The following is a 15,034-nucleotide window of genomic DNA, read 5'->3' on the forward strand; positions in this document are numbered from 1 at the left end:
TCATTTGTCGCTGGCACCCTCTTCTGGTGACTTCAGTTTTGCTTTTCTCAAGAAACCATGACCTCACCACCCACTTGTGCTAATAATAGAACGGTCCAGGAGCACTGGGGGGAAGAACTGCTTGAGATAATTCTCCTCTTTCTGGAGAATATTATTCAATTTTGAGGGAAAGGGTTAATAATGATTTTTGAAACTTTCTCTAGATTTACAACCTGCCAGCCATTTTGAGCAAAAAGGAAGAGAGTAAGTATCTTTCCTCATCTCTCATTATCAGTTTGATATCATCTTCCTCTGACTTATAAAACATATATAAAAAACACACACATATGAAACACCTACTCTGTTACCTATAGCTATGTCTGTTCATTAACACAATTACTCGATATGCACCCACTCAGCTGACATTGCAGAGCCTTCAAGCACAGGGGTTGTATCTAATTAGTTGGAGCACAAGCACTGGGAGAGCTTATTATCTGTGCATGATGCATGGTTAACCCAGACAGTAACTGACGTGTCAATCCTATTCTACTGTTGTATTACAGCATTTCTTAATGAGGCGGGATTTAACTTTGTAAGGAAATGCATTGACCTGGTGGAGATGAGAGGTGAGGCACTTAAATCTCTCAGCTTTCATCCGTCAGACGACCTGACCGCAGCCCGGCTGTGACTGTGAATAACAATAAGCTTCTTTCTTTCGTGGACATGACAACACATTGTGTTAGCATGACATTTAACTAAAGGGAGAAAATCCTTGATCCTTGTTCCATCTCTTTTATTTCCCTTTTCTTTTTAATTTTTCCTGCAGGCATAAACACAATGGGGCTGTACAGAATTGGAGGGGTCAACTCCAAAGTGCAGAGACTAATGACCACAGTGTTTTGTAAGCAGCTCTGATATCAATCATAATGTATGTATGTGTCACTTGCAACTTTGTTCTATAGACACTGGTAATTGGTCACATAATCAAATTGACTATCAACAGAATCTATCAAACCCGAGTGCTGAATCCTCTTTTTTTTTGGCACAGTGCACATTTAATAACATTCTCACAAGCAATGTAGTAAAACAATCAAAGAGCCTACGCAGCGATTTTTAAATGCCTGACTGACCATTTGCTGTTTTTTAATGGCTTTTAAATCTCGAGTGTACGGACAGGTCATTTTGCACTAACACCTCAGGTTGAATATATTGCTTTAGCTTCAGCCAACAAACATGCTGTGACCCTGTGGAGTGAGGAAAGAGGTCCTCCTTGTGGCGTGACAAAGTAACAGCCATCTGTCATTCCCTCATTAGATAACCCAAGGTAATCCTGTGTCATGCATTTGCACAGGAAATGTCGGAATGGTTCATTAAACTCTCAAAAACTTGAGCGCCATCTCTGTGAGACGCCGCATGTGCACTGTACTCTGAAGTGCATTTACACTTCCACACTCCACTGTCTTTACATCAGAAGACAGTCAGTATCTTTAGTGCTCATTTCAGATGCCTATTAGGTCATAGCAGGTTGTATTGGTTTCCTCGGGCGGTTTACGGCTAAATTCTTGCGGTAATATAAAAATCAAATGTGTTTCCAATAGCGTCCAAGGCATCTGTGGATATGGACCTGGATCCAGAGACGTGGGACAACAAAACCATCACCAGTGGTCTAAAGAATTACCTCAGGTCAGCTCGACCGACCAAATGTGTGTCCTTTGCTGCCAGCAGTCATCATTACCTCCATAATGTCTCTTTCAAAACTCCCCAGTGTTAGTCATGCATTCAATACTGTGACTGACTCACAAAGGAAGTTGGCCGCATTCAAAAGACTGTGTCGGTCAGGAAATAAATGATGTGTTCTTTTCATTCATCAGGTGTCTCTCAGAGCCCCTAATGACCTTCAAGCTCCACAAAGATTTTATCATGGCTGTCAGTAAGTTGTGAAAACGTATAGATATATATATCTATATAAGATATGATAAATATTTGCCCAGCTGCTCGTTTTTTCCCATTATTATACATGAAAATTAGATTATTAAATTTGTGCATCACCATTGAAGCATGTGTATCTGTAGGAATTTTTTTTTTTTTTTTTTTGATCACATATGTTAATAGGTGAACACTATTTGCAGCAGAAAGTATCATTTTAAAAAGTTATAAAGGAGCCAACTTTGAACTGAGGTATATTTCAAATTTAGTTCTTGAAAGTGAAATGGCTTTTTTTTTTTCTTTCTTTTTTTTTCTTTTTTTTTTTTGGGGGGGGGTACATCCAGGCACTGATTGTCGGAAAAATCCAAATGACCAAAGATTGAACCAATTCAACTGCTTCCATTTCAGAAAATGACAAAATGCCATTTGTATCACTTTGCTCTTGTGTCACGTTAAACTGAGAAATTCAGTTGGTTTAATTTGTGCTCATTTGCTTCTCTCTTCAACTCCAGAAATAGACTCTTGGCTTTAATATGACAATTTAATGTGGGGTTTTTTTTCCCTCATCACAGTTTGAAGTTGAATTTTTCAATTTTGCTTCAGTTTGTTATAATTTAATGTCAAAGGTCAGACAATTACCTATTCATCAATGTCATATTTAGTGTAGAGGTAGAAAATATTCTACTTTAAGCTTCAGCTTGGCATTTCCTCTGCTACTGTATCTGTATCTGTACTTTACATCCATTTGCCATTTCCCAGAGTCAGATGACCAGAACTACAGGGTGTGCGCTGTCCATGCCTTAGTTCATAAGCTTCCGGAGAGGAACAAACAAATGCTGGAGCTACTAATAAAGCACCTTGTCACGTACGTGTTTCTACATGCAAATAGTTACAGATTTGAAAATGCTCAGTCTTATAAAGGACTATAGAAATTACAGTGACTGTCTATTTACACTACCAGTCAAAGGTTTGGACATGCTTTCTCGTTCAAATGAATAGGAAAGTGTGTCCAAACTTCTGACTGGTATTGTAGTTAGTGGGCATCTTAATGCATTTGTCAGCTTTTCTAAAGCTGTCAATGTGTGGTAGAGAATAAAAAAGATTGTGGCTGTATAGGTAATGTCCATGTCCTCTACCTGCAGCGTGTCCACACAGAGCCAGAACAACCTGATGACAGTGTCCAACCTGGGTGTCATCTTTGGGCCCACCCTGATGCGGTCACAGGAAGAGACTGTGGCCGCCATGATGAACATCAAGTTTCAGAACATTGTGGTGGAAATACTCATTGAGAACTTCACGAAGGTAAGTATACACACAGGCATGTGCACACACACACGCACACGCGCAAAGAGAGAGTTCTTTCAGTCTAAAATATTTTTGACAAATGTTTGATGTGTGTTCATAATTTCCTGTAGCCCCCGGTCTACTGATTATCTCAAGCCTTAAAATCTTGGAAACAAATTTCCAAAATCAGATTGAAATACGGCTTGCTTCAGTTTTTTTTTTTGTCTTCTTGCCTGGACCTTCAGATCTTCCACCAGCCTCCGGATCCTAACGTGCCCCTGCCACAACCCCAGAGCCGCCCTGGTTCACGCAGGAGCAGGGCCATCTGTCTGTCCACAGGGCCCAGGAAGCCTCGCAGTCTCTACACACCAACACTCTGCCTGGCAGATGCAGAAAGTGAGTACCGAAGCAGTGATAAGCACAGCACCTCATAGAACTATCATTTGCGTGATCTGTCCATGATATTTTACATTTCTGAGGAATCTGCACAATTTGAGAAAGATTCATATCATAATTTTTAAATCCAAGGCAGGATTAAGAAAGAAAAATACATGTTTTTAAAACATAAAGGAAGAATAATTACTTCCCTCAGCAGGTTTTAATGAGTGCTCTCTGTGCCTCTTTTCTGGTCCCTGCATAGGTGACAGCTTCAGCAGCAGCCGGAGCAGCACCCCCATGGGCAGCATGGAGTCTCTGTCCTCTCACTCCTCTGAGCAGAATACATCCTCCAAAACAGCCTCCTCTGCTCAGGCCAAGGAGAAGTCACTCCTGGACCTCCACAGAACTCCGTCCCAGCTCTCCAATGGTCCCAAGAGCGCAGCGTGGGTCAGCAGTCCCGAGTCAAGCTCCAGGGAGGATGCAGCTCGCACAGATGGAGAGTCAGAGGACGCTCTCAGCTTGTCCTCAGTCAGTACAGCACCCAGGCTGTCTCCTGCGCCCAAAAAAGCCCCACACATTCGCACTGACCTCAGACCATCGCTGCTGAATCGTTCTGCTGCTCCCTCTCTGAAATCTCTGCATCTATCTGAAGGTTCGATGTCATCAAGTAATCAATCACTTGTACCTCGCATTAGCCCGCTGATTTTGATTCCATTGCAGTTACAAAGTGGAAAGTAACATCATGAAAGTGCAATTTCCAGGACCGAATTAATGAAGGGGATAGTTTTATTGTGATAAGTTATTCCTCCAGGACTCAGTGCTTTCACAGACTGACAGTGCCTCCTGGATTTGTGCATAATTTAAAGAACTGTGTTCAAATATTATTTTTACATATCTAATTTTCTGAGTTAGTCCGTGCACTTTGAGGGGATTAAACTTTAGTGTCTATGTCAGACAGACATTTTTATGTTTTTCTCTCCCCTGAAGGCCACAGGAGCTGCTCCGGATCCATCCAGAGTCTGTCAGCACCAGAGCCCAAAGAGAGTTTAAAGCCCACTGAGCACCCAGACCTGCCACCAAAACAAGTCGTTTGCCGCAGAATGGACACCTCAGTCAGCAATGGCTACCAGAGGCCAGGCTCAGTGTAATGATTTTCAAAAGCTACTGATTTTGCTCATAATAAAATGCCACTTCTAGTGCTAATGATGATGTCAATTGCAGCGTGATATCATCAATGAAATGTTATCTTGTGGATAAATGATTCTTTTTCGCTCATCTAAAACCCAGTGACAAAACAATTAGCTGCATAATCAATCAGCCAACTTTCAGAGAAATTACCAACACAATAATTCTAGTAGCTCACAAACACTCGTTATCCATCAAGCAAAAATACCAAATAATCGCTGGTTTGAATTTCAGATGCTGGAAAAAGTAATTTTGCCTTGTTGCCCTGTTGCCTTGATTCTGGAAAAACATAATGAGCATTTATTTGTTCACTAATGTGTGTGTATATGAATGCATGCACGCCTGTGCGAGCCTCTTCCTCCCTTCCTCTCTGCCTCTGTTTCTGTCTCTGTCTCTCTCCTGTGAGTCGTCAGCCTCCTCTCTTGGTTGTTTATGAGCACTGAGCACTGAGAGGCCTTTAAGATCACATAAGTATGTGTTCGGAGATTAGATTTATGTCTTTTCCTCTGTGGTGGGAGAGCTGGCTTTAATTACACTCTGCTCTGGGGTTGATGTGACCCAGCAGCAGTCTGCACTAGTACTCCTGGGACAAAATAGATTGTTTGACTTGTCATGTCTGAGAAGCCGGTCACATGGTATCTCAAGTAGTGTCCTTGTTTGACACGCACCCAGCTTGCCCAAGGCTCCACTGTCCTCCTGACTCTGAGGTTGTTGTGCACAGGGTCAAGGGCAGCCTTGTTATATAGTTTATCTCAGATTAGCTCTGTGCTGAAGCTTACCGTGCCCAGAGGAAGGAAACCTCCAGATTTGTACCGCTATGCCTTTCACCTCCTACTCAACAATGAGGAATGCCGGCATGGCCGAGAGAAAGTGGATAGACTTGTTTTGGTCAGAAAAGGTCAGATAAACTCAAATTTCTCTCTGGGGCAGCATTGCTGAGTTTATTGAGCAGGCATTTTCAACAGATTGTGACCCAGGGACCTCCATTCTGACTAATAAGCAACCTTAGGGCCGCTGCTGTAGAGTGTGAAAAAAGGTCTTGAGTTTAGGTTTTTGGCATGTTAGACAGACCCTTGAGACACTAACTGCTACTTGCAAAAAGTAGCAGCAACAATAACACACACATATGCATATGCATTAGGACTATAACCCAACACTGGTGACACTATTTTAAAGTCACCTTGTCTTGTTCACCGATTTACACAAAACTGATTATTTGCAACCAGTGCATAATACAGGAAAATATGTTCAAAAAATAACGCTGAAATCCACAATCAAACGACATTATTGAATGCACGGTTAGGAAATGCCTGCCCCTAATCATGCATTTTATATCTCTCTATACCACCCACAGACCAGCGCAATAATAATCAAAATCTGAAATCAGCCTATCACATGCGAGAATTTTCATTGGATGACATCATTCACTCAACTTTTTTTTTCCTAGTTGATGCCACTGATTTATGAAGTGCAGTGACTCCATTTTTTGTTTGTTTGTTTGTTTTTTTATTATTATTATTGCAGGGTTGCCGCCAGAGCACTTCTTTTTGAAAATGCCTCTTCCCCTCAGTCTGGTCCAGTCGGAAGGTGCTGTAAAAACATGACACCCTCTTCAACAGCCTGATCCGATTAATCCTGCTCCCACCTAAAACCTGTTGTTGTTGATTTTGCAGGGATGCCAAGGCTATGTATTCCTGCGAGGCAGAGCACAGCCATGAGCTCAGCTTCCCCCAGGGGGCACACTTCTCTAATGGTGAGCAAAGCTGGCACCTCCTCAGCTGACAGTTACTGGAGCTGTAGGAGTTCACACATGCCTCCTTGTGCAGGCGAATGGAAGTTTAAACAGTGTACACACACAGTCTGCTGCGCAAACCAGGTTATGTGGAGGCATAAAAAAATTTTTCCTCTTAGCATGACACCCCCATTTGCATTGGTAAAGACCAAACAGTCCCAGGATTTTATTGCCTCTTGCTTTTTCCATGAAGATATGACTTGGCCCGTAACCAGTACAAGCAGGTCACTGTAACCTAGTGATGGAAGGAACCAGTGCCTGTTCCCTGTTAACACAGCCAGCAGAGCCAGCAGCCCAATAGAATAACGTCAACAAACGCTCCCTACCATTTACCAGCAGGCAGAGTACTTTTATTACTCTCAGCACTAACAGGCCATTTATTTATTTTCAGCCTTATTCAGCAAATCACTGTTCAATTGTTGTTGTGTTTTTTTTTTTCGTTCGTTTGCTTTTCTCACCATTAAAGCTGCTGCTCTTAATTTCGGCACATCTCATTGTTTTCATGGTTTTTACCGTCTGTGTTGCTTAGCAAAGTGAACCTACTTCAAAGCCTGTTAAAATATTCTGAAGCAGCTGAAATTAAAGAGCAGTCTGACTGACCCCCAAGTCTTCCTCAATCTGCTTAAGACGTTCATTGCTGACTATTAGCATCTTTTATTGCTTTGTTTGTATTTTTGCTTCCCTAAGTAGGCAATTCAAGCAAATACATGTGATTCTATTCAGTTTCAGGCTTTGACCAAATGAAGAGACTGCTTCTCTGTTTTTGTCCTGTAGTGTACCCCTCTGTTGAACCAGGCTGGCTCCAAGCAACATACGAGGGGAAAACTGGTCTGATCCCTGAGAATTATGTTGTCTTCTTCTAAGAGCTGGTAAACTTTCAATGTTTTTCATGGTATCCATGGGAAAAAAAAAATTAAGAGGGGGTTGGCTGTTGTAATGCTCCTATTGTCGCTGATATTCAACATTTCTGCATTTTATGCATTCCTAACATTAATGAAGTTTGGCAGTAAGTGCTTCAAAAGTCCAGGAATGTACCTCCTTTTTCTATGATGACGTCATTGTGAAAGGCTGGGGAATCTGCAGAGATTTAGCTGTACATATACGACCCTACGACTGCACTGGTGTTTTTAGTGCCAGTATTTACTAACTGAACCATAAAGCAATCAGATCCCATGTCACAAGATTTATTTTCAGAAATATCTTCAAATATCTTACTTCAATAACACACTTTTATCAAGTTGTTAATGGCAATTTGTCGCTTCAGAACCACTTTTTACTAACTGTAACTGAACAAACTGTGATTTAGTCTATTAGAGAAAAAAAAAAAAAAAGCATAATGGGCTTGCACCTTAACTTTCATGTTTATGGCCTGTGATCATTGTTCAACCACTGAACCTGCTCACTGCTGCAGTGCACTTTCTGGTTAGCTACACAGTACAGTAATGTACATCAATGCTCATATGATCTTCTGTAGTTGCTAATCAAAAAAAAAAAAAAAAACTTTACTTCTTGTAACTGTTATCACGATAAATTATCCCATCAGATGTATGCCATATGTAAAAACTTAGTTTTTTTTTTACTATCATGAATGATATGTCCATGAGGTGGGACCTTCACCTTTAATGCTGTACTCACTGGTACACTGGTGTACTAGTAATGACAACTAGACATTTAGCAGATTATATTATAGTAAAGTCGCAGTTTAATATTTAATTTTCTTGTACTGTGACAACATTACATAAAGTCCATTATTGTGTAAACCTGATAGATTTTCAGAAAAGGTTGAAATAAAAATCTGAACATAATCTCTTAGCTCGTCAATTATTACATACTGAAGAATTATTCCTAAGAAAGACTTTCGCAGGTGGCGAAAAAAATTTATCAGGGGAGTTATTTGACAGTTAACTCTCACAAGATCAGGGTGTTCTTTTCCATTTACATCATTAAGAATGCGATGTGGCCTTGGAACAGTAATGCTGGGAAATGACATCCACATCCTGCATATGTAACATTTGGCATCCCTTTTTTTCTATGGCAAGCTTGTTTCCTTGCAATCATCTACTGTGTCTTGACAGTGGTTATAAACATTTCTATAAATAAACAATGATTTATTAGACCTTATGAGTCCAAATCCTTTGTCACAGTTTGTATATAAATCATGCTCTTTGTAACAAGGAGCAAATTTTTTTTCTCTTCAGCTTCTTCTGTTTGAGAACTCCAAAAAGCTATTTGGCATAATTAGAATTTGGTGATAAGTATGATGCTTGAAAACCCATTTTAAAGGATATCTTGAAATTGTGAAATATATTGTACACGTTTCTTCATTTCTTGAGAACGAAAAAATTCAGTTCATCACATGAATCCTATTATAATCTGTCATTGTGTGTATTTTAAATAAAAAGTCTTTAAAAAAATTAACACATTTAAAGCATTGTGCAGTGCTGGCAAAGATGTGTGCTGTCTTATTTATTTTCTATTAATTTAAGCTTCTGGTCTTTAAATTTCTTAAAGAGAGTCACCTATTGAGCCTCTCCTCCCTGAAGTAAGTGCAATTAGTTGAGCTGCTGTGATCCCTAAAAGCATTTCATTGTTTTAAGCAGCAGGTTTCCCCGTCCCCTGAAATTTTCCTTTATTAAGAACACATTTTGGTGAGAAAGGCTAAATGCTTAAATTGTATGTTTGATTCTTCTTCTTTTTTTTTTACAGCTTCAGTACAAAAATATTACTTTCCCTTGGGTTCTCATGACCTACTGTATATCAGTAAGTACCCTCTGTACACAAGTTGTAGGGTGGAAATGGGTGGCAATACCAGAATAATACAGAAGAGCTTGAATAAATGATGCCTCTGAATTTGTAATATTTAACATAGTTCTCTGCTAATAATCATGTTAACCCCAGGTCACCTCAGAAAGGGCTCTAGACTACATTTGTTATAGTGAATAATCCAGTTTCAAGATGTCTCTGCAGAGTCGTGATGTCTCTCAGTGCCGTCACTTTGTGTGGAATAAGAGGGGCCTCACCATGCCGGCCAGCACCTTGGGAAGCTGGGAGGCAATCACCTCAGACATCATCTCTGGGAATTCCACTTTCATGGCATCCGCCTGGATGAAGGTGCTCAGGCAGAACAGGTTGACCTTCTTCACTATCTGTCAAAAAAGACACACTCACGTTTGCCTTGGTACTCAGTAAAGAGGCAAGTTAAGACGCTTGCGTGAATGCTGTTGCACTCAGCGCCACAAGGTGAGCTTACATCATGTATGGCGTCCATGAGTTTGGTGAGGTGATAGAATCGCTGTGAGCTGGCCACCATGCCCTTCTCCTTCATGTGAATAGCCTTCGTCAGCTCCCGGATGTAGTTTTGTCTCATCTCTTCAAATACTGCCTGACTTTTAAGTCCCTCAAGAGGCACTGGGACAAGACAGACAGTTAAATAATTATTTCTTTGAAAAAAAAAAAAAAAAGTCAACATTTTGTCAGAATTCTGTTATAGACATTAAACAGATATTAAGGAAATATAACATAAGGGCTGGTCAGCAAGATAGATTTCAAAATCAGTTGCTTCTATAAAAAACTACGTTTTTTGGTCTGTAAATTTCGGGCTAAATAACAGCTGCTAAATAAACCAAGGTCCAGTCAGAGTGGACAGCACTCCCCTTTTTTGGCAGTAGCCTCACTGTTTGAAACACTGTATACTGAATGCGTTAATTCAAAAGTAGGTCAGCACAAGAAAAGCACAAGTCATCCGAGGTAGAGTCTGGCAGTCCTCTGTCTTTTACCTGTGTTAAGCAGTATTATTGCTTTCATGCAGAGAAATTCCTCACGGGTGACTTGAAGATTTGCAAACTCCTGAGGAATGAATTGTATCGCCAGGCAGAGGTCGAAAATCGGAGATCTCCTCATCTGCTCCCTGACAGTCCAAAACAAAAAGGTTTCATGTTTCTGAACAATCTGGAGGGTCTTTTTCCATGATAAATAATTCTTACTTGAATAAATGCATTTGCCCCCGCGACCCAACCCCGGCTTGGTGGGTGAAGATGGATGGATGGATGGATAAATGCATTTGCACCATGTCATCGATTCTTAACTATAGATTGTTGTGAAGCAAAATCCACCTCAAATAACCTGCAAGGTGATAGTTACTTACTGACTAAGGATAAGATCGGGTGCGAAGTACAAATATTCGCTGGTGACGTTTTGAAAGGAGCGCCACCCAAGCGAGAACACCATGAGGTTCATCCAGGAGTACTGGATGAGGGTCATCTGATCATTGATATGAAGATTACGAAACCCTGAGAAAGAAAATCAGATTGTCTGCTGGAGAGCATTTAATTTGTCAACTTCTTTGTGCCATAATAAATGCAACCCGTGCACCAATATAAGCTCACATCCAGTGGTGCAGAACATAGTGTTTTGACTGAGCTTATTTAACATTATTTTTGAATGACTTCTCTCAGATCAGTATTCATGGCATTACTAAGCCTTCTATCTAAATAAGTGTATAAACCTGAGACTTTCATCGAGCCCTCTCGGCGTATCCCCATGGCGACAACAGGTGACCCTGAGCTGAGAGCGCCATTACCTGGCAAAGTCTTGGACCACTTGACAATCCACAGCAGCTGTTTCTCACACAGCCTGTTGAGACTGTTGAGCAGAAGATGGGGAACTTCAGGCTGGGAGTTGTCATAGCCGGAGTACAGGATATCTGGTTCAATGTTTTCCAGGATATTGATGATCTGCTGGGAAAACTGCACCTCACGGATGCCTGGTATGCAAGACATGCTGGTCAAGGCCTGGCCATCACTGGACATGGCCAAATGGGACTGGAACATCAGGGACGGGGCCAAACCCAGAGCTTTCAAGGCCCCAAAACGCTTCAACTTCCTACCTGTCACATGAATACAAGGCCTGGTTAGATGTTAGTACATCTTGTGCCCATAATTAATTACAGAGTTTCAGAGGTGCCACAAAATTCAACGTTTGAGCGGGCAATGTGCTCAAACACGCATTTTTAATACCACTCTTTGTAAAAGGTTACTTTTTCATTTTAATTCACTATTATCCTTTTGGATCATAAGCAATTCCTTTGACGCTAATAGTTATTTATTTCTTTGTATCAGTGTAATTCTGTGCTACACAACCAATCTGTTTCATTTCTTAACTCAATGGAAAAAAGAAATCCAATCAAAATGCTACCTCCCAGCATCATTCCCGCTTGATAACACTTTCGGAGGCGGCATGCAGGGCAATTCTTTCTCCGGATTTTGTCCACAATGCAGTCATTTCGCCCAGCACAGAGATAGCTGTGATGGCCTGTTGCGGGAAAAGGGTACAGTGAGTGCACACAATTTTAACAGTGCTTGATTTCCAGATATGAAGCCATGGAGGAGAAGCACATAATGAGGAGAAAAATGTTGAAGGGCTCTTTACTATTAGCATGGATACTCCTCTGCAGGCTGAAGCAGTGTTTTGAGGAGAGATCTAAAGAAGAAAATTAGATAGAAGCAAGGCTGTGAGGACAGAATGACATGGCCGAGGTGAGACATAGTGGCTCTTGTATATCGTATCACAAGATAACAAGAAACACAAGTCCAAGAAGAAGAACACGGTGAACGCTGGTCAGTGTGATATTGTTGCTAATGACCTTTAATAACTGCCATAGAAGGTCAGTCAAATTTGGTGTTGACTCCCTTTCATTGTATTACAGCATTCACTGTTGACACATGACAGGTGATATTCGAGATTAATGTGCTGCCCCATCCTTTAAAAACCTACATCATTGTTTCTTTTTGTTTTGTTTTGTGTTTTTTTCTTTTTTTCATCTTGTGGCTTATTTGTCTGGAACAGTGCCCAGTGATTAACTAAGGAACCAGCAAAAGTGTGACGTGAGAGAGTGCACCCAGCGACAGTACATGGGCAACAGGAAGCAATACCGTCTCCCTAAAAAAACTGAAAAAGACAAAAGAAAAACAAAGCAGGGCTGATAAATATGATGCACCTCCCATGTTCTGTCAGAACATCCTGAAACATGATAAATTTTTGAGAAAAAAAGATGTAGTTAATCTCTCAGCTGTAGCTGTTGAATTTGGTTCTTTCTGTAGCAGCTGGCTGTAGGGTGGAAAATACTGGAAAGAAAGTTTGCACAGTAAAAAGCAAAAAATAAAACCTTGAAATTTTCTTGCCACTTGACTTTTCTAGAAAACTTTTTAATTACTTTCTTTCTTTTCTTTTTTTTTTTTTTTTGCTCACCTTCAACTGCTCTTTTAAAAAAGACTTTACAGCTCCCACAGGTTAGGACTCCATAGTGGCAACCAGATGCTTCATCTCCACAGATCACACACAGTCTCTGAGGTGACATACTGAAGAGAGGAGCAGAAAACACACACTTATGAACTCATCTTTGAGGCTAAATTTAAACACTTTGAGCCTGATCCTCTTCAGATCAAAGCATTTAAATAACTAAACTTCATTTTGCACCATATTCCTACATTAATGGCTGACTTCTTCATTGTTTTTGTGATTTCAGAGCTTTTTTTTTCCATGTTAAGAGACTAAGACTGGACTTCAGAGATCTTTTATACTAAGATGACTGAACCAAAATCTATGAAGAAGGCTAAACAGGATAAGATGCTTTCATCATCTATTGCTTGTTTTTCAGTTTCTATGAGAAACAGGTGACAGCGGCAGCCTGTTCGGTGTGATGGAACAATTTACCCGGGAAACGTAGAGTAGGGTGAGGGGTTCCTCTGAGTCAGGGCCTGGCTCTGGATCCCATCATACCCGCTGTGCGTAAACGTCTCCTCGGACTGGCACCAGTACTGAGGCTCTGCCGGGGACGCCTGCATCTGCCACCGGGGGACCTCGCCCTTGTATACCGTCTGCTGCGCGGCTGCGTGCGCGTTGGCGTCGAAGCTGATGACAGCCTTCCCGAACAAAGCGCACCTGGAGTCCGTCCTCACCTGGCTCAGCTGCTCCGGCTGGTTGAGCTCGATCAAGAAGTTGGCGGATCCTTCCGGTCCCGATCGAGGACCCGCCGGGGTCGACCTGAAACCCGTCGAGTCCGCGTCACCGAGTCCCAGCTGCTGCTGCCGCTGCTTCCCGTCGGCGTCCACGACGAACGTGTCCGATGATGGGTCGAAGTTTGGACAGGGGGCGTTCATGATCACTGTGGGCTCTTTTTCGTCTTTTATGAACTTACACGCTCCGGCGCTCGGGGGGAGACTGGTGCTCGCGCCTGACAAACTTTCGGACGGAGCCACATTTGTCCTCTGGACCTTTCCAAAATCCTGCCACGTCACGTCATCACACTTCAGGTACTCACCGCTGCGGTCGTAGAAGGCTTTTGTGGCAAGAGATCCATCCAGGATGCTGGAGTCTTTGAACACTGCGCCGTCGCCGCTTGAGTTCAGACCGTGGATCAGCGCGCCGGCCTGTCCAAAATTACGCACGGAGGAGGACGTGCAAGTTAGAGACTCGCCGGGTAGTTTCCCGTTACTGTTACTTTTCCCCGCTTCGATCAAGTCGCTTACTCTGGTGCCGGTCGAGTCGGCCATGGGAGTACTGATGGCGCTCATCCTTCCGTTTATTTTATTTTCCATTTTTTTTTTCCACGGAGGCGCTGCGGGGTGGGTGGGTGGGTGGGGAGTGTCTGATCAGCTGAGAGAGCTCAGAGACCTTTCTGCAATCCTCCTCCCTGACGAGAAAAAGGCTGTGACTTCGCCTTTCCATCACACGACAGCCTGCTCCATAAAATTCATCAGCTGATCGGAAAGGTAAACCATCAGCCCCCTCAGTTGATAGTGACAAATTTAAATATGGGCTCTCTCACAAAACCAACTTGCCACCTTAAGCACAAGTTTATTTCTTCGTACTACTTGTGAGTGTCATGTTTCAAAGTTGTCCTTTTTTCTTCAATTATTTTTTAACAAATATCCAATGTTTTTTTTTTTCTTCTTTGATTTCAAAACCAACAACGAACAAACTAACTAAGCATTAGCAGGGCAAAATGTATGACCATAAGCTATGTTTACAGCAGGCCTACAATAAAATAGACAGCCAATGTTTCGAATCAACAACGGATCTCCTCAATGTCATGGGCCTTTAGTCTCCACCCTTCTGATCATGGAGCAAGTTCAACATGGTGACATTTTTGGCCCAGTCACAACATTTTGGAAGCTGGGAAATAACTAAAAAGCTCAGCTTGCTAGATGACAAATATTCCCAAGAAGAATTATTCTTAACAGCCTCACTGGGAGATTCAATTGCAGGCCAAGACCCAGTTTTGAGAGAGAGACTGAAGATCCATTTCAGTTCAAAATGTTCTTTATGTAGCTGGTTCCTATACAGATCGCAGAACGGTTTGGGACCAGAATACACCTGTGATGTGTTTAGAGAATGTAAACCTAGCAGGACTCTTAGATCCAGAGACTCAGGTCAGCTAGTGCAGACCAGAGTCCAGACTAAACATGGAGAAGCAGTATTTAGCTTTTACGC

The 15,034-nt window shown here is 41.8% G+C and overlaps 2 protein-coding genes across 10 annotated transcripts in view; one reads left to right on the top strand and one right to left on the bottom strand.

Annotated features, from left to right (window-relative positions):
- arhgap42b (Rho GTPase activating protein 42b) overlaps window positions 1–10,023 on the top strand; it is a 60,179-nt gene extending 50,156 nt beyond the window's left edge. For 3 of the 7 annotated variants that reach the window (XM_029518320.1, XM_029518325.1, XM_029518327.1), the window contains 13 exons: window positions 204–243; window positions 543–605; window positions 806–880; window positions 1,578–1,662; window positions 1,851–1,909; window positions 2,665–2,770; window positions 3,048–3,207; window positions 3,435–3,585; window positions 3,818–4,219; window positions 4,555–4,711; window positions 6,277–6,339; window positions 6,426–6,505; window positions 7,319–8,090. In XM_029518320.1, the coding sequence (XP_029374180.1) occupies window positions 204–243; window positions 543–605; window positions 806–880; window positions 1,578–1,662; window positions 1,851–1,909; window positions 2,665–2,770; window positions 3,048–3,207; window positions 3,435–3,585; window positions 3,818–4,219; window positions 4,555–4,711; window positions 6,277–6,339; window positions 6,426–6,505; window positions 7,319–7,407 (1,530 nt within the window). In that variant the 3' untranslated portion in view covers window positions 7,408–8,090. Of the gene's footprint in view, window positions 1–203; window positions 244–542; window positions 606–805; window positions 881–1,577; window positions 1,663–1,850; window positions 1,910–2,664; window positions 2,771–3,047; window positions 3,208–3,434; window positions 3,586–3,817; window positions 4,220–4,554; window positions 4,712–6,276; window positions 6,340–6,425; window positions 6,506–7,318; window positions 8,091–9,055; window positions 9,075–9,250 lie in introns of those variants that run through there. The other 4 variants (XM_029518324.1, XM_029518326.1, XM_029518321.1 and 1 more) reach the window with 3 other exon arrangements.
- Window positions 9,535–14,139, bottom strand: pgr (progesterone receptor). 3 transcript variants are annotated; one of them, XM_029518330.1, is made up of 9 exons: window positions 13,990–14,139; window positions 13,256–13,632; window positions 12,791–12,900; window positions 11,738–11,854; window positions 11,124–11,429; window positions 10,689–10,833; window positions 10,321–10,451; window positions 9,795–9,952; window positions 9,535–9,690 (listed from the first exon to the last, which is right to left on the bottom strand). In XM_029518330.1, exons 1-9 carry the CDS (start codon window positions 14,137–14,139, stop codon window positions 9,535–9,537), a joined length of 1,650 nt encoding a protein of 549 aa, XP_029374190.1. The 3 variants fall into 3 exon arrangements, with proteins under 3 accessions (XP_029374190.1, XP_029374189.1, XP_029374188.1); XM_029518329.1 differs by having other exon boundaries at window positions 13,256–13,453; window positions 13,586–14,139; XM_029518328.1 differs by having other exon boundaries at window positions 13,256–14,139.
- Between the last annotated feature and the right edge of the window lie 895 nt (window positions 14,140–15,034).

Source organism: Echeneis naucrates, chromosome 13, assembly GCF_900963305.1.
Source record: "Echeneis naucrates chromosome 13, fEcheNa1.1, whole genome shotgun sequence".
In the NCBI taxonomy this organism is placed as follows: Eukaryota; Metazoa; Chordata; class Actinopteri; order Carangiformes; family Echeneidae; genus Echeneis; species Echeneis naucrates.

Bases quoted from the DNA above. Each gene is read 5' to 3' on its own strand.
- pgr (XM_029518328.1), bottom strand. From the start codon at position 14,139: ATGGAAAATAAAATAAACGGAAGGATGAGCGCCATCAGTACTCCCATG. The intron at 10,452-10,688 runs GTAAGTAACTAT...TTGGACTGTCAG, and splicing joins CCCGATCTTATCCTTAGTCA to GGAGCAGATGAGGAGATCTC. The intron at 9,953-10,320 runs GTAAAAGACAGA...GTCTTGTCCCAG, and splicing joins AATAATACTGCTTAACACAG to TGCCTCTTGAGGGACTTAAA.